The sequence below is a fragment of the Camelus bactrianus genome, chromosome 19 (genome assembly GCF_048773025.1).
Source record: "Camelus bactrianus isolate YW-2024 breed Bactrian camel chromosome 19, ASM4877302v1, whole genome shotgun sequence".
In the NCBI taxonomy this organism is placed as follows: Eukaryota; Metazoa; Chordata; class Mammalia; order Artiodactyla; family Camelidae; genus Camelus; species Camelus bactrianus.
The window spans coordinates 37,641,517-37,660,253 of NC_133557.1; the positions used below are offsets into that span (position 1 = coordinate 37,641,517).

Below are 18,737 nucleotides of genomic sequence, written 5' to 3' on the forward strand. Positions count from 1 at the left end.
TTTAGAAGGACTTAATCTCTAACCAGCTTCGTGTTAGCCTTTTATGAATTTCTCTAAGCTACAGAAAGGCATTTTCAGGTTTCTTCTTATTCCTTCATTAGAAGAATCTGAAGATTGATAATTGTTAGAGAGAATGCATGTGCACTCAGCAACTTTACATTCATTTTTAGGGAGTTTACGCCTTAACCCAGATGGAAAGACTTACCAGATCTTGGGGCTGACTGCCAATAGCCCAGGTGGCCCCTTCGTGCAAATGAGACAAGGTGTTTTTCCTGCCATCTGTTGGAAATTGATTGTAATATACTAATTTTGTTAGACATTTTCATCCATCTACCAGAAGTATTGTCCTAATAAATGCACAAATATACGATGTCCACCATGTCGATGTTACACCTTTAGATGCAGTGCTGTTGCGCTGTGCACAACATACACCACCTCCCATGGAGGTCCTCTCAGGTCCCCAGGCCCAGGTGCAGGAGAGTGTCTCAGAAAATGTTGGTGCCCAGTGGTTGAGTGTGGATGGAGAGTAAAGTCTATGTTCCGCTGGATTGTAGAGCTGAGAGCGTAGATTTCTTCCAAGCCTCAGGCGGTAGGACAGGGAACAGCAGTTGGTTTATGGGTTTGTGAATCTGAGATAGTCCGTGGACGAGGAGGTGGAGCTGGCTTCATGGATCAGGCTGGGAGTGGCCGGGAAAAACAAGCCAGGAGGATGAAGCCAGGGCTGAAAACCCCTCTTTAGTTGAAAGTATAGCTTTTTGGAGATCCTTCTACTTCTGATTAGAGCTGTTTTCAGTGAGTAAAATGGAGAACTAATTATATTACGTTATTTTATTATTATTTTATGTTTTCTGCCTTGCTCATAGCCTCGATCTGCCTGGCAGCCCCTAAATGTTCCTTCGCCCAAACTGGATGCTGGGACCAAGAAGGATACAGGCACACAGACCACCGGCCTGTTCTACCCCTCTGGGACGCTTCTAGCCAAGAAGGAGCTGGAAATGACTTCCCAAAAGCAGAGACAGGAGAAAATGAGTGACCACAAACCTCTCCTCACGGCCGTCAGCCCAGGACGAGGTGAGACACCCCCGCTTCTCAGGAGCGGACCCACTCTCTCTCTGAAAGAAAATTTCATTTTTTTTTCTCTCCTTTTGATTTCACTTTTATGGACAAGAAATAAATGCCTTTAATTTTCTTTTTTCCCCAGTAGTTTTTGCTAGTATGGATAATAGCACTTCCTTAAGCTTTTACCATGTTTTGACTCATAGCCTCAGATCTAGTTTGTAAATCAAATAGCACGTAAGGATTCCTGCTGTGAATGTAGAAACGCTGTGAGTCTGGGTTGTTACATCGTCTGCCATTGTCTCTTTTTTCATTGTCGTCAAATTCACATAACATAAAGTTCACCATCTTGCAGTGCAATCCAGTGGCATTTGGTACACGAGCGACCCTATACAATCATCACCACTCTCTATTTCCAGAACACTTTCATCACCCCAAAGTAAACTCCATACGCTTTAAGTACCACTCTTTACATCTCCCTCCCAAGTGCTTAGTAACCACTCACCTGCCTTCCGTCTTCGCGGACTTGCTTATTCTGGGCATACAAGTGGGAACACATAACATGTGGTCTTGTGCGCCTGCCTTCTTGCACTTAGTATAATGCTTTCAAGCTTTGTTCACGTAGCATGTTTTCAGTACTTCATTTTTGTTTTTATACTGAGTGATATTCTGTTGTATGGATATAGGACATCTGTTTATCTGTTCATCAGTAATGGATGTTTGAGTTGTGTCCACTTTTTGACTGTTAGGAATAATGCCACTGTCAACATTCATGTAGAAATTTTTCTGTGGTATATGTTTTTATTTCTCTTGGATGTATACGTAGGAATGCCGTTGCTGAGTCAAATGGTAACATTGTGTGTAACTTTTTGAGGAACTTCCAGACTGCTTTCCAAAGTGGCTGCACTGTTTTACATTCTGATCAGCTGTGCACAAGGGTACAGATTTCTCCATATCCTTGTTAACACTTTTCCATTATAACCATCCGATCTGACTTTCTCATTATAACCATCCTAGTGGGTGTAGCGTGGGATCTCATTATGGGTTTGATTAGCATTTTCTTGATGACTAATGATGCTGAGCATCATTTCGTCTGAGTTATTTAATTTATTAGTGTATAATTATTCACAGGATTCCTTAACAATCCTTTTTATTTCAGTAAGGTTGGTGGTAATATTCCCTGCCTAATTTCTGATTCTAGCAATTTGAGTCATTTCTTCTTGTGAGTCTAGATAAAGGTTTGTTAATTTTTAAAGAACCAACTTTGGGTTTTCATTTTTCCTACTGTTTTTCTGTTCTGTCTTTCATTAATTTCCACTCTAATCTTCATTATTTCCTTCTTTCCTCTTGCTTTAGGTTGAGTTTGCTCTTTTTCTAGTTTCTTAAGATCAAAGGTTCAGATCTTGATTTGAGATCTTTCATCTTTTAATGTAGGCATTCACAACTATAAATTTCCCTGTGAGCACTGGTCTCACTGCATCCCGTACATTTTAGTGTGTTGTAGCTTCATTTTCTTTCAGCAATTTCCCTTGTGGTTTCTTCTTTGACCCATTGTTTGTTTAAGAGTTACTTAATTTCCAAATATTTGTGAGTTCCCCCAAGTTCTGTCTGTTACTAATTTCTAATTTCCTTCTATTGGGATCAGAGACACACTTTGTACGATTTTAATCCTTTTAAAATCCTTTTTATTGAGACTTGACACGGCCTAACATATGGTCTGTCTTGGAGAATATTCCATGTGCCCTTGAGAAGAATACATATTCTGCTGTTTGGGGGTAAAATGTTCTGTAGATGTCCCCCAGATCCAGCTGGTTTGGAGTGCTGTTCATGTGTGCTCCTCCTTGTTGACCTTCTGCCTGGTTGTTCTACCCGTACTGAAAATGGAGGATTAGGGTGTCCAACCGTTATTGCCGAACTGTCTGCTTCTCCCATCGTTTCCATCCGTTTTTGCTTCATGTGTTTTGGTGATCTGTTGTTAGGTGCATACTTATAATTGTTATACCTTCCTGATACCCTTTTATCATTATAAAATGTCCCTCTTTTTATCTAGTAACATTTTATTTGGTCTTAAAATCTATTTTGTCTGGTATTAGTATAGCCATTCCAGCTTTCTTATGGCTGCTGTTTGCATGATACATGTATTTCCATCGTTTTTACTTTCAGTCTGTACCTTTGAATCTAGAGTGTGTCTTTTGTACATAGTATGTAATTGGGTCTTGTTTTTTCTCTGGTCTGACAATCTCTGTTTTTTTGCCTGGGTTATTTAATTCATTCACATTTAATGTGTTATTACTGATGGAGTTGGATTTATGCCTTCCATTTTGCTTGTTCTTTCCTAGATGTTTGTGTCTGTTTGTTCCTCTGGTCCTCCTGTACTGCTTTCTTCTGTGTTGCATATTTTCTAATGTAACATTTTAATGTTCAGTAATTTTTTCCATACATATTTTGAGTTATTGCCTTAGTGGTTGCTTTAGGGCTTACCTTATACATCTTAGCAGAATACGTTTCAGATTTATAGTAACTTAATTCCAATGAGATATGGAGAAGCTACCCCTATACAGCTCTATTCTTTCTTCCTGGTTTTATCAGTATATGTAACAATAATGGCTACCGATATGTATTATGTCTGTGTATGTTTCAAACTCAACAAAACACTCTTAATTTATTCGTTTATATAACCTCATTTCTTTTAAAAAAGAAAGAATTGCAGTTGACCTTTGAACAACATGGGTTTGAACTATGTGGGTCCATTTATACACAGATTTTTTTCACCGAGTACGTACTACAGCACTACACAATCCACGGTGGGTGGCATCCACAGATGCAGAACCATGGATGGAGGCCAACTGTAAAGTTATACGTGGGTATTCAGCTGCGTGGAGGCTTGTTTCCCCTAACGCCTATGTTGTTCAAAGGGCAACTGTATTATATATTTATGGCTTTTTTAAAATATTAGCCTTCTTTCTTCCCATTTCTAGTTCTTTTCATTTACTCCTGTGGATTTGAGTTGCCATCTGGAGTCATTTCCTTCGCCCAATAAATCTCTGCTCCCATTCACCGCCTTTGTGCTGTTATTGGCCAATATATTACATTTCTGTATGTTATAGGCTAAGTACTACAATTATGTATTATTTTATGCAATTTCTTTTTATATTTGTTAAGGAAGGAAAAGAAATATGCGTTTACAATACCGTTTATAATTACGTAGCTACTTTATCAGTGCTCCTTGGTTTTTTGTGTGTCTGGATTGACATGACCGTCTGGGGTCATTTGCTCTGAGCCTGTAGAACTGTCTTTAGTGTTTCTTATAAGGTGGATCTGCTAGCCATGACTTCTCTCAGTTTCTTAAAATCTGGTAATGTCTTCATTTTGCTGAAAGATAGCTCTTCTGGGAATAGGATTCTTGGTGCACAGGGCTCCCTTGCACCCTCTTTGGATATGTTGTCCCACTGTCTTCTGGCCTCATGATTTTTGGTGAGAAATCCACTGTTAATCTGTTGTGGATCCCTTGTGCGTAATGAGTCACTTCTCTTGCTGCTCTCAAGATTCTCTCTGTTTTTCTCTTTTGAAATTGTGTCTTGGTGTGGATCCTTTGTTTGTTGAGCTTCCTGGATGTATAAGTTCATGCCTTTCACCAAATTTGGGAAGTTTGGGGCCATCGTTTGTTCAAATATTCCTTCTGCCTTTTGCTCTGTCCCTGCTCCTGGGATTCTCTTTATGCATATATTGGTATGCTTGATAGTTTTCTTGCAGGATTCTTAGGTTCTGTTCATTTTTCTTCTTTTTTTCTCTCTTCTTTGCATTGCATAGTATCTGTTGACCTGTTTTGAATTTGCTAATTCTTTCCTCTGCCAGTTCAAATTTACTTTTAAGCCTCTCTAGTGAATTTTTAATTTCAATTATTGTCCTTTTATGCTATACAATTTCTGTTTGGTTCCCAGTACGTATAATTTCTGTGTTTATCGATATTGTGTATTTCACAAGGCACCTCTTTCTTCATGCGGAGTTTTATTTAGTTCTCTGGATATGTTTACAACTTACAATGAACATGTGATGAAGAAATTGTCCTAAAACTGCTTTGCTTTGAAGTTGTTATATCTCTAACATACTCTCACAGCTTCTGTTACCTGCTTTTTTCCCCTGTGTATGTATCAGAGTTTTTGGGGATTTTTTGCATGTCTCTTAATTTTTTGTTGGAAACCGGACATTTAAAATAATATATTGTAGCAACTCTGGGTACTGCCCTCCCTCCAGGCTTGTTTCTGTTCTTTGCTGGTCTGCCTGTTTCGGGATCAGCTGGATGGTTCTCATGAACCCTGTTTCGCCCCCACAGTGGGAAGCCTCTGATGTTGCTCCTTGGGGGAGGAAGCCTTGGTCATGCACCCTGTTGTCCAGGCTGACAGTGGTTTTGGCGAGGCTCCCTTTGACCGTCTCATTCCCTGACCGTACCCAGCCGTTCAGTTCCACTTAGTGCTGGCTGATTGCTTTATTATTTCAACCATGCTCTGGGGGCATAAATTGTCCTACAGACTGATCCAATTAAATCTGAGATTCTTTACAGGGATAGTTTTGAGGTCAGTGTTTGAGATCTTTTTCAGACTTCAGGAGAGCTCTTCTTAGCTGTTTATTTGTGTGGTTCTCTGGTAAACTGCTCAGCCTATGGTTTAACTCATATGTCTAGTATTCTTTTAATTGATTTTTTTTTTTTTTACCACATCATCCATTGTTTATCCTTAGGCTTGAACTTCCCCACACTCTTGCAAATGGAGTTAAGTTCCTATGGAGATTAAGAGCGCTCTGTCTTACTTTCCTTTATGCAAAACTTCTCAGCCAGTGCTCTGGATCGGGGTGGGGACAATGGTGTGTTCCTCTCAGAGTAAGACCTCTGCTTCTGAGCTGATCACTCAGGGGAGGAGGTGCAGGTGTTTCCCCTGGTCTTCTTGAGCTGCGTCTTCTAGTGTGGGACCTCCGCTTCCCGAATAAGCCGGGACAGGGGTGATCTGGACTCGTATTCTCAGCGTACTAGAGCCAGTGCAGAGCCCCACCCCCGAGTGGTGGCCTGGCAGGAAAAGGGAGCCCCTGCTCTTGACTGCACGCGCCCAGAACTTGGTCTCTGCAGTAGGTGATTGCGGGCAGGATGAAAAACACTGAGATCCTGTTCCTCCTGGGAAGATCCCGTAGCTCTCCAGCTGGGAGCAGGAGGAGAGGGAGCCCTGTGTTTAAGGCTGCACCATGTGGAATGACGTTCTCATCATTTCCAGCTGAGCGGGGGGGAGGGAGGAGTGGGCCGTGGTTCAAATACCACAGTCTTGCTGTTCTGAGTTTTAACACAATTTCTTCATTATATGTTCTTTTATTTGCTGTATGTCCTTAGAACCATTTCCAGACACTTTAAATGTTTGTTTATTTTATTCTTTCCCTGGGGATCGGATTCACTGAGCGCCCCAGGCTGCTGTGCTGGAAGTTGGTCCGTCCCAGCTCTTCCCTTCCCCACTGGACTTTCCAGCTGGGAGTCAGACCCCGTCCAAGTCTGAGCTCTTCCAGGCGTGAGTGTGGTACCAGTCCTGTGTCCAGTGGACAAGTCTGAGGCATGTTCTGCCCGGTTCCTCAGAGGTCCCCAGCAGGCTGCCCCCTGCTGCCCCCAGTGTTGCCCCAGCTTTTAATACATTCTTAACTGGCTTCCCTCCCTTCCCTGTCTTGCTGTTTCTACTCCGTCACTTGTGCTTCCCAGGGTCACCTTCAAAAGAAAGCACCGTCCTAAGTCTCAGGGTCTGCTGTCAGCAGAACGCAAAGTAAGACAGTGAGGTTCTCTTACTTGGTGTCACAGTGACGTATGAAGTAAGAGGCATCAGTCCCACTTTATAGGGAAGGAAAGTAAGTCTTAGGAAGATTTAAATATCTGCTTAAGTTCACCAAGCCAGTAAATGATGAGTTTAGGGTTTCAGTGCAGGCTTGTCTGAACTCCAAATCATGTGCTGTTTCCACTAAGCCATGCTGGGTGACCTTGCAAAAGCCACCTGACTGCTCTCAGCTTTAGTGTCTCCAATGGTGAAATGATGAGGTGGGACCCAATGCAGATGTGCAGACTCAAGTGACCACGGGGCCGAGCCAGAAAGTCAAGGCGGGCAGCTGGGCCTGCAGGGGTGGTGACCGGCCGGAGGGCCCGCGCGCTGCGCGAAGCGGGCAGCCGAGCCCGTGCAAAAGGGCGGGCCCAGCATGCTGTGTCTCCCCTGCCCCGGCACGTGAGGAGCCAGACTCGTGTGAAATCCCTCAAGCCTTATATGGTGGCAACGAATTCAAATTATTTTAAACCCTGTGCAGATGGAAAGAGGGCACAGGGAAACTTTTGGAGTGATGGAAACATTCTGCGTATTGATTAGGATGTATACACTTGCCAAATCCCAAACTGTACAATTAAAATATTATGAAAAATAAAATATTTTTATTAAGTTCTTTCTCAGTATGGTTAAATTTTAAAGAACAAAAAGAAAAAGACCCCATATAGGGCAGTCCAAATATGTTCCTTCGGAATTCTGTAACATTCTGTGATTAATCATGTGCAGAAGAAAAAGCCGGGAACAAAAATGGTGCTTATTCCAGTACATGGTCGAGGTTCAGTTAAGGACAAACTGTCACGAAGTTTAACAAAGAAAAGCTAGCTCTCTGCGAGTGCCCTCAGCCTCGGAGGGATTTATCTGTGCCCACGGTTTCTCTCCTCCTTCAGGCTACTGGCGCAAACAAGTGGACCACATCGCCGCTCACCTCCGGTCCTACGCTCAGAACAACCCTGAATTCCGGGCCTTGATTGCAGAACCCAGGATGGGAAAGGTGGGTGGACTCTGAGCAGAGCTTCTGCTCCAGGGTGTCCCGTGGGATCAGGCTGAGCTTCCTTCACGGACTTTCCTGAAACTGCACTTTGCTTGCCACCTTTCTTTTTCATTTAATTTTTGGGGGGAAGAGGAGGTCATTAGGTTTATTTATTTATTTATTTATTTATTTATTTTTTTTTTTTTTTAACGGAGGGACTGGGGATTGAACCCTGGGACCTCGTGCATGCTAAGCATGTGCTCTGCCCCTGAGCTGTACCCTCCCCGCTGCTGGCCTCCTTTCTTTTTCCTGCCCTGCCTTCCACGCTTCCTCACTGACCTCCCCGCAAGCGTGGCCTGAATTAATCACTCGCACGTGCGTCTTGTCTCAGGGGCTGCTTCTGGGCACCTGACCTGAGACGGCACACTGAACATCTCATGCTGTTAGGTGGCCCATGCTGTGGGAAATCTGATGGTCAGAGCTAGGAGAACAGTTTAGTTCAGCCACACTGTGCCTAAATCCTCCCCTGTATTAACAGCACTAGCAGTCATCAGAGTTACCAATTCACTGTGCCCTCAGGATCTGCGTCGTGTCCATCATCTCTAGTCTTTATAACAAACCTGCAAGACAGGAGTGTCACCTCTGTGGGAGTTCTACAAACACACCCACAAATGCTCCAGGAGCCTTCCCCTCAAAGGGCGGAGTCTGTGTCCCCTCAGCTTAAGCCTGGGTGGGCTTTTGACTGTTGGACTAACAGACTCTGGCGGAAGTGATGCTGTGGGACCCGCGAGATGTGGCCGTGCAGGCCACGTGGCTTCCTCTTGCATGGCATGCTTACCTCCAGCACTCCTTGGAGCCCAGGCTACATGCAGTGGCCACACATAGGGGCACTTGTCCGAGCCCCAGCTGAACCCAGTCCTCGAGTCCTCTGGGCTCAGGAGCCAGGCAGATGAGTGATGAAACTCTAGGTCACCCCAGCCCCCAAACAGGCAGCCTCCTCCAGCCATCTGAGTCCTTCCAGCGGAGGCCTCAGACGTCCGCTGACCCTGCTGTGCCGGTCGGAGTACATGAACATACGCAGTGGTGGTTACTGGATGCCACTGAGCTGGGAGGCTTTTACACCACAGCAGACAATCAGAACGAGCCCTATTTGACACCCAGGAAAACTGGCTCAGAGAGATCTGGTGGCCTGCCCGGGACTGCACCCTGGTCTTGGGGGATTAGGGATTTGAAGCCCATCTGTCAGACCCTGAGGACACAGCTCTTATAAGAGACACATCTGTGAGGAGACCTTTTCCTCTGTCATGAGGCTAGAAAGAACCTTTGGAAGGCAGCCCATCCACTCCTCTGCCACCAAGCAGGCCAACACTGAAACTGTCATTGTCAGGAACTGCTCAGTTTCCTTTGATTGTCTATTTTGGTGGTTTAATATTTCTTTGGCCTAATCGAGGAGTCTACAAACCATAACCTGTGGGGCGAGTCTGGCCTGCCACCCACTTTTGGAAATCAGGTTTTACTGGATCCCAGCTGCACGCATTCGTTTACTTACTGTCTGCACCTGTTTTTGTGCTACAATGGCAAGGACCCTTTGGCCCGCGGAACCTGAAATATTTGCTATCCGATCCTTAAAGCATTTACTGACTCTCATTTATTTAAATTCCTTATGCTACTTACAGAGACAGCTGCTCACCTGAATACTTGGCCCTTGTTGCCAAGGCTTCCCCCGACCCCCACCTTTTCCCAGGTGATGACATCCTGCCATGTGGCTTGATTAATCTTAAAGTGTGTCTCCTGTAGAGAGTATAAATTTGGATCCTGCTTTTTTATCTGGCAATCTCTGCGCTTTGCTTGGCGTACTAACTTAGTTCATTTATAGTTCATGGAGTTGTAGATGTGGCTGGATTTGTGTCTGCCATTTTGCTACCTGTGTTCTATTTCATCTAGTTTTTGTTTCTTTTTTCCTGCCAGCTTTTGTGTTAATTAAATATTTGATTAAATTTCTTGGCTGTGGCTCAGAGCATTGAGTCCTACACCCACGGTTGTGAATTCTCTCTAATACTTTTTTAAAAGCTTATTTCTGCCACTGTCCATGAGGATGGCTACGAAGTTAGCATCAGGCTGAATTATATCCAAGTCTCAAACAAGGTGAGTAAAACTGTCAGAAGTTATTCACTTGAGAATTGAAATCATAGCTCATAATTTATTGAAATTGTAGCTCATAATTTATTGAAATATTTGAAAGGAAGAGTTTCAGATATTATGAAACTTAACTGTATGCCAGCCGTTCCGTAGAATGAGGTAACTGAGCTAACACTCGGTGAAGCCAACCCTTCAAGCACACAAGGATGTAGTCAGAATGGAAATTATCACCCACCCCACTGGTCCTGTGGTTCTCAGGCATATTTATAACTCACTGAAGTCCGAATGTAGGCAGAAGGCTGACAAAAATGTTGGCTGATATGTCCTTTGACCTCTTTGCCTATAAATAAACAAAACTTTGCAGCCATGTCTCTCTTGATCTGCCCTCTTATTCGGTGACAGGAACATTGCCACAGAGCCGGTAGGTGTGTAACAAACATTAATTGGTTGAAAATTGGCAGCTTTAGTTTCATTGGACGAGAAGTCACAACATACAGAGGAAGAATTAACGGACTGAGAAGATGAGTGAAGAAGGCAAGGAGAAGGAGGGGAGCTGGGTCCTGCCGGTGACCCGGCGGGGTGCTAACGGCGTCTCTGAGACCGGGATAGACACCTGGGCCCTGCTGGACTTGGAGGGAGGCTGGGAGTGTCCCGTGGGAGAGTGCACAGGACCATGAAGCACTCAGTGCCATGTTTTTGGTCGTGTGGCTGGAGCAGCGCTTGGGCCAGGGAGGTGCTTCAGGAGACGGGCCTGAGGGACGCGGGACGAGGCAGGGAGGGGCTGAGTGACAGGTGGTTGTAAGTAAAGCTGAGCTTTTGCCTGGTCCACGAGGAGCTCTGAAGGGTGATGCACACCACACAGCTGTCCCCTTGGGGCAGGGGGCTGCCGGGTATAACCCCAGGGGCAAGTCCGCACCCATCTACTGAGGGCGGCCGGAGAAGAGGGTCAGCCCCTATCCCAGGGAGGCTGACGGGTTCAGGGGAGCTGGGTGGGCACCCAGAGCATCTGTGTGTGTCAAGTGCCGGTGCAGGAAGTGTCCCCAGGTTCGGTGTGTGTTTTTCCTTAGCCTGCATGTTCGAGTAAAGCAGCAGGTGGTTCCCTGTGGCAGGACCAGGCAGGCAGCCGTGCTCTGGAATCGGTGCAGGGGATACAGGAGTCCGGGTCTGGTCCAAGTGGCATCTGTCCTCATTTTACAGACACCTACTTGACCTCGTTTTGCTTTCACAACATCTCTTTGAAGTAGGTCATAATATTCCCACTTTACAGATGAGTAAAATGAGACTCAGAGAAGTCAAACAACTTGCTTCTTCCAAGGTCCCTAAGCTAGTAAGTGCCAGAACCAGGATTCAAACTCTGCAGCCTGAGCCTCTCCGGCAGGCCACCCTAATTCCAAGACACGGAAGGGTGTTAAGCTGGGGAAGGACACAGTTACTTACACATCACATAGAGGTGCTGGGATGGTCACATGGAAGGCGGGCAGGCAGGAACCTCCTGGGAGGCTGTTGCAGGATCTCGGTGTGAGAAGAGGGACCAGGCAGAGGAGTGGTTTAAAAGGCAAAATGGACAGAACATCGCGGTGAGGTGAGGGAGGTGTCCGGAAGGATGGCTGGCTTCAGGCTTGGCTGTCTGGGTAGACAGAGCTGTCATGAACAAAAGAGGGGCAGGTTAGCAGGGAGATGGTTCTTTCTGCTGGGGCGCGGCAGCCTCCTCATTCATGGTGCTTGAACTTTTCCCTTGGCCAGAACCTTTACCTAAACAAGGCGGTGAATTTCAGCGACCACTTTCTGAGCAGCGTCACCGAGGGTGGAAACGGGCTGTTCGGCAGCCGGCCCAGCTTGGGTGAGTTGCACCCCTCCAGGGATTTTAAAACAGTAAATCCTAAGAATTCTCATCACAAAGAAAATAATTTTTTTCTATTTCTTTTCATTTTCTATCTATATGAGATGATGGATGTTACTAAACTGACTGTGGTCATCATTTCATGATGTGTGTAAGTCAGATCGTTATGCTGCACACCTGAAACTCACACACTGCTGTGTGTCAGTTATATCTCAATAAAACTCAGAAGAAAAAATAACACTAATAAAAAAAAGAAAAACAAACAAAAACCAGTGGACGAAAAACAACACTCTGAATTGGCAAGGATGGCAGAGAATTGCTTAAAATTTGCCAGCCCAGCCCTGCATCTCACTTCCATGTCCCAGCCAGGCTATTACTCAGGCCTCACTTTTGAAGTCTTTTTCAGGGCTTGGGAGATAAACTGGGGGAAGGGGTGCCCCTTGGGCCTGAAAACTATAATCCCTTTTATTTCCCTCCTTCCCAGCCATCCCCTGGCTCTGGACTGAGGAGAGCCGCCCCGAGTCCTCCCTGCCAGGTTGAATCAGATAGAAATGTCTGCAAAAGCCTTCTCCTCCTCTGACCTCTTGAGGGGCTTGGCAGGGCGGGGGCTCTTGACGGGAGGGGCGCGGGGGGGGGGAGCTGTTTCGGTCCTCGACTCTTGAGCGGCTCTTTGTCCGTCCAGTGACCGACTGCAGCCCGGGCACCTCAGACCCCACGGAGAAAGGCATGAGGACCAAGAACTTCAAGGCCCCGAAGTTTCAAGAGAAGCAGCAGCTTGCGGTACGTGTACTCCTCGGTCCTTACAGCTGTCTCCTTCAGCCCGTGTATTTAATGTCTTATTTTGAGATTTTTTTAATGGAAGAATACTTCTTCATTTCCTGATCCTTATTTTATAACAATGTGTGTGTTCATGGAGGCAGAGCCCTTTAAAGTGGCTCAAGATTATTAACTGAAATATTTTGAAGTTCTCATCGGTTTCAGGAATCACCTGTTTCCTCTGGGGTCAGTTCTATCTGCTCATCTCTCTCTCTCTCTTGTTTTCGGTTTGTCTCAAATATGTGGCGATCCTTGGTTGTTGGGTCATGTTGACAAACGAAGGGCTGGCTTGGTGACCACAGGTGCCCAGCGTGGGTCTGTAGCCCGAGGGCTCTGTGGGTGGGTGGGCAGTTGTGGGGCAGAATTTCTGGAGGGTGTGTGGGCCGGGAGCAGGAGAAAGCTGGGGGTGCCTGAAGTTGCTTGTGTCAGAAAGCCTCTCCTCCGGTGGTGAGGGTGGTGGTGTGAGTGCCCTCGTGTTTTCCGCCCTTCCTGGCTCTCCAAACCCTTCCCTTCTCTGCCATAGAGGCCGGGGCTCTGCGCTCTCCCCTTCTTGGGCCCAAGTGCTCCCAGCCTGTGTTAGGCAAGTCGTGGGCTCTCTGGAAAGCGGTGTCAGGGTTTGAGCAGAGAGCAAAGCCCCCACCCTCCTGCACGCGAGGGAACTGGGGGCATGGGCCACCCCAGCCGTTCGCAGGAAAGCCCCGCGATAACTCGCTGTGAGTCCAGCTGCCCCCACGTCTGCCCTCCCACTGACCCCCCTGCGCATCTGCAGGGCTCCCCGGGGAGAACCGCGCACACCCGCCCTCCGGGGGCTGCAGCTGGTTTCCTCCTTGGCTCTGAGTTCCCCGTCAGTCCGATTCCATCTGCTCTCGGCCTTTGGGATTCCTCGCAATTTCTGACGCGCGGATGGCATCCTTTCCGAGTTTCCCACAGCTGTTACAGTTCTGTTTTTCAAAAACATAGATCATGAATAGTTTGAGTGGGAGCTTTGGAGAAAGAGGCAATGGATGTCCTGCTCCCCCCCCAACCTGGCCTTTCAGCCGGTGGCCCTCTGGCCGCGGGAGGGAGAACAGAGGTGCTTAGCGACGCGCGCAAAGCCGGGTCTTCCCTCCAGGACCCCCGGGCTTCTCCGGGTGCGCACACGGCGCCCAGACTGCAGCGTGATTTCTCCCCACGCGGATGGTTCCCCGCCACGTGTTTGCGTGTCATGAGCACCAATAAATCTGGGAGGGAGACCTTGGAATTATTTTAACTTTTATTGCTTATGATTCCTTGCACTCTGTGCTTCCCCCAGTTTGAAGTATTGTTAACGAGCCTAAGAGAAGTGCAGAGTTCCATACCTCAACGACGTGCAGTTTTGGAGATGTTACGCATTTTTTCTGTATGTGACCCGAATTTGGCACTGTTACGTGCCTTTATTTCCTCATCTGTGTTTAGGGGATAAGCATCAGGAACCGTAACATCCACTCTCTCAGCCGCAGACACCCGCACACCAGGCATCAGCCTAGGCGTTGCAAATAAAGCGCACACCACAGGCGGAAAGGGCCCATGAGGGCGGCACCCTAGCGCGTTCTCGTGCATTTTCCACAAGGAATGGGACTGGGTACAAACGAGCACACCCCCCCAGGCTCCCTGAGGCTCTACTGATGGGAGCACTTAGTTCCAAGCTACTCACCCTGGGGTGGGGGCACAGGGGACAGGCTCGAACCCGGCATCTTCTTCTGAAAGGCGCAGAGGCCTTGGCCAATGTCCTTGTCTTCACAGCTTCCCAGGGAGCCAGAAGAGGTGGTAGGTATTGTTCCCACTTTATAGACGGGGGTGAGGGTCCCGGGACCCCCCGCAGTCGCCCCTGAGTTGCAGAGGCAGAAACACTGAAGGTAACGTCCCCTGCACCCTAGACCACGTCCTTCAGTTCCAGCACCAGCAACTGAAATCCCTTATAAATACAGATGAATTTCATGGCATTTTGAAAATATAAAGGATACATTCTTTAGATTTTTGATGATACATAAGAGCTTCCCCCACCCCAGTGAAAGTTGAGTTATTGGTTCACTGACGCCCCAGGTGAGCACGTTTCCTGAACTGCCCTCATTACGCTGATTTTGAACACTTTATGAAACGTACAAACTTAAATTTTAGGATTCACCTGGCTGCTTTTCCTAGAAATGCTCCTAATAAAACTAGTGTGGGGTTTCTGGGGTTTTGTGAGGTTTCTCATTGCATTCCTGTCCTTAATAACAGGAAGCAAGGTCAGTGTGGCGTCCTTCCCCAAGGCAAGGCTTCAGAGACCAGCACGATTTACTTACGACGTGTTTATTTGTGCTGCTGGCTGTTGACCACACGCATGCACACACACACAAACACACCACACGCGTGTGCACACACACACTCAAGCTCACCTGTCCCTGGGGCTCAGAACTCACCTGGGAGAGAAAACGTTTGCCCTGACGGTTCAGCGTGGGCAAGTGGGACTTAACAGACTTGCGAGGGTGGAAGTGACCACGTCCTGTAATCCTGCAGCCTGAAAACAGGCTCCTGCTGAAGGAAGTCGGCCCAGCAGGGGAAGGAAGAACCTCGGTGATGGAGCAGCTGCTTGATGAAGTGAGTGCAGCCAGGAGAGCGAGTCCCTCTGAGGGTCTCAGCCTGGCCTTCCTCCTCCGTCTCTTTCCCATGGAAGTTTTGTTCGATATTGTGATATTTAATTAAAAACTGTCTGGAAGTGGGTTAAATGGCTAGTCAAAAACTTTACTTTAATCATTACCTGCCTCTAATTTTTATAGCAAAGAAAGTAGGAAGAAAAATGCACATAGCGGGGAGGGTATAGCTCAGAGTAGAGTGTGTGCTTAGCATGCACAAGGTCCTGGGTTCAATCCCCAGTACTTACACTAAAAAATAAATAAGTAAATAAAGTTTAAGAATAATTTAAATACACAAATAAAAAAGAAAAGAAAAGAAAAGAAAAATGCACATAAACCCAAAGAACATGCAGGAGTGGTCGAGTGTGGGGTTTTGTGGCAAGTCTGTCCTCTTCCACGTGCTGCAGGGAGCAGACCCCAACTGCAGCGACAGTGAGGACCGGCCGGTGCTCAGCACGGCTGTCGTGAATAAGCACCATGAAGCGATTCCGGTCCTCGTGCAGAGAGGAGCAGACGTGGACCAGCAGTGGGGACCGTAAGTGAGACACGAGGGGGCGGGTTCTGGCGTGGGGTCAGCTCAGGCCTCCCCGGGCTCTGCCGAGCAGAGTCGGTCCGCGTGCCCTGCTCTGTTTGGACCACTTCAGAGCCATTTTCACCCCTGTTGGCTTAACTGCTTCTATTTCCAGATCCGGGTAAAACAAACTTTTAAGCAGACCATTGGATTGTCTAATTTTTAGTAGCTTTGAGAAGTGATGATACATTTTGTTAACTCATGAATTTATACTTTTGTGGGGCTTCAAGTCCTTAGCCTTTGGGTGTTAAGCAGTGTTTTCTTCACCATTTAAAATGGTAAGATTGATAAGAGTGGCCCCAGAGTGTTCCCCGTGGGAATATACCCGTGAAATTACCGCGGAAAGAAAACCTTATCCAGGCGTCTCCAGATGCTAACAGCACGTCATCGCCTGGCGCCTCGGTTTCCCCAGCTGGGCAGCGGGCGGAGCCCCGTTGGGTGCTTTTGCAGCTTTCCTGCTGTTGGTGCTGTCCCGCCTCTCGGCCTCACTCAGCCTTGTGATTCTGTTGTTCTCCTGCAAATTTCTTTGGAAACCTGGGGCGGAAGGTTTCTTGAGGCTAGGCCTTCACGTGACCTCTCGCATCCCGCTGACCACGCTGATGAGCTACGAGTCGCGTCGGGGCATCGCAGGTCCACCTCTGCCTGAACCGAGACGAGGATGGGACCCTGTGAATCGTGCTGCTGAGTCTGGGAAGCCGGCCGGCGGACAGAAGTTAAATAGCTCCACTTCTGTCTTCCTCTGTTTCAAAACTTCCTCTAGCGTCTTTATTCAGAGTATATCCCTCTTCATTTTCCTATGTGCATTTTTTTTTTAAAGTTTCTGCCCAAGAGGACCCCTATGTCAGTAGACACGACCCCTTTTTTAGTTTTATTTTGTAACAGAATGTTTGGCATATTGGTGTACATACTCGATGGCTGGAATTTACTTTCTCAAGGTTTCTTAGAGTTCACGTTCATCATGCCTTTCAGTCTCTTCATTTATCCTACAAACAGCATTACTGACAAAAATAATGCCGCCTTACTCTGTGTTAAGGCACACTCTATGCTTGTGTAGTTCAGATAGGATTTTTCTGTCGCACTTAAGTACAGTGCTTGTGGTTGATATAAAACCCTCCTGAGCACATTTTGAATTGCTGCTTAAGTGTGATGAGGCCTGGCTTTCTGAGAAGTCCAGCTAAGGGGATGAAACTCCTTTGGACGTGGACAGATGACCTGCTTCTCCCTGGTGTTCCTCAGTTTCCGTTTTTGCTTCGTTACTAGTCTGTAAGTTGACATTTATCCACATGTGATCTCATTGCATTTCTACTAAGTCTAACACTGGTTAAACATGGTCTGTCTAAATGGTGCCTACTAGCCCTTTGTCACTCCCACTGCTTTGTCATGGTTACTATTAGTAGGGGCGGGGCGGGTGCAGTGAGGATGGTCGGGGGTGGATATACCTCAGGGCAGTGGAGGGGCGGGGAGGCCGGGAGGGAAAGCGAGACCGGAGGCCCTCCCTTCAAAATAGAGCCCAGAGATCTCTTCATTTCAGTTTATGCCAACAGAGGAAAGCAGATGTTCCCACCGAGGGCCAGTTCTGCTGAGTCTGGCTTGTATTAGTTAGAAGTGTTTGTGCTGGGGTCAAGCTGGCCTCTGCCCCACGGTGAACCCCTGAGATCCAGGAACGTGACCTGAAGACCCCCCATCCTACAGCTCCTCAGGCACAAGCCCCCCAGAGGTCTGCCTTTCCCGTGAAAGAGGCTCAGTGAACTGCTCCTTTGCAAACAAGGCTGAAAATGCCCTCTCCCACCCGACGCTTGTGAGCCACCCGAGAGGAGCACCCTAGGTGGTGTCTGCACAGGCGACCTCTGCCAAGTGGCTGGGCGGGTAGCAGAAAGCCCCTCCCTAGGGTTTCCGGTTCCCGTGTTTGTATCTTCTTTACGAGAATAACCTCATACGCCGCAGATGGTGGGTCGCCAAGGAGAAATACACACTCTCTGTCAAAGCTGATCCCTCTTAACCAGCAGATTTCAGAAACCCAGATGCAAGGTCTCGCCAGGAGGGGGACACAGAGTAACACCCTTTCCTTTAGGACAGTTTCAAACATTGAGTCTCTGAGCTCTGCCCCCAAGCCATCAGTTTGCTTCGAGGCTCTCCGGTGGAGATGGATTCTATTAGGTCGTTCAGGATTTACAGAGAGAGATTTAACTCCCCACGATACTTGGATTTGGATAAACAGTTTGAGTTGTTGGTGCCTTAGTAGAAAAGTTTCTTTATGATACAAATTCACAGAGCACTGCAGTGCACCTGCGGTGCAAACCACCTTCTAGAAGGTCTGATGAGACAGACAATACCAAGCTACTCGGAGACACAGGCTCACAGCATGGGGTTCCAACAAGGAGGTGCCTTCCACCTGGTGCCCTGGCCCTGTTGGAATTTGTTTGAGGAGCGATGTATAAAAATAAGAGTTAGCAGAATCATGATTCATCAGTTTCCAAAACTGAACTGTGGTGACACAGGAAATAACCAACTCGGAAAACCTAGCCATCAGCAGACCCCATTATTCAGCAGGTAGAACACGCACTCTGCTCCTCATCTGGGGAGAGCTGTGAAGGCAGAGGACTGTGAGTTTACTTAGGAGATGCAGCAATGCTGGGACCGTATCTTAAGTTCAAGTGATAAATGCCTGATAAAGTCCCAAGGAAGTTGAGGGGGTGAAGTGACAGTTAGGCCTTTGCCACCAGGGAGGGAGGACAGATGGAAGGTAGGAGGAGATGGGTGTCGCTGGTGTGACTGGGACCTCCGTTGTCGGCGCTCCCACAGCATGCTGCGAACCCCTCGATCCCGAATCGACAACCCAGTCCTCTGAGCTCCACTGTGTGACTGTGACCTGGTG

The 18,737-nt window shown here is 47.3% G+C and overlaps 1 protein-coding gene across 2 annotated transcripts in view; it reads left to right on the forward strand.

The window, feature by feature from the left end:
* DZANK1 (double zinc ribbon and ankyrin repeat domains 1) overlaps positions 1-18,737 on the forward strand; it is a 69,674-nt gene that overhangs the window by 42,900 nt on the left and 8,037 nt on the right. For both annotated transcript variants that reach the window (XM_074347826.1, XM_074347827.1), the window contains exons 12-18: positions 864-1,071; positions 7,781-7,884; positions 9,934-10,008; positions 11,746-11,842; positions 12,525-12,622; positions 15,176-15,256; positions 15,699-15,826. In XM_074347826.1, coding sequence (XP_074203927.1) covers positions 864-1,071; positions 7,781-7,884; positions 9,934-10,008; positions 11,746-11,842; positions 12,525-12,622; positions 15,176-15,256; positions 15,699-15,826 — 791 coding nt within the window. The remainder of the gene's footprint in view (positions 1-863; positions 1,072-7,780; positions 7,885-9,933; positions 10,009-11,745; positions 11,843-12,524; positions 12,623-15,175; positions 15,257-15,698; positions 15,827-18,737) is intronic.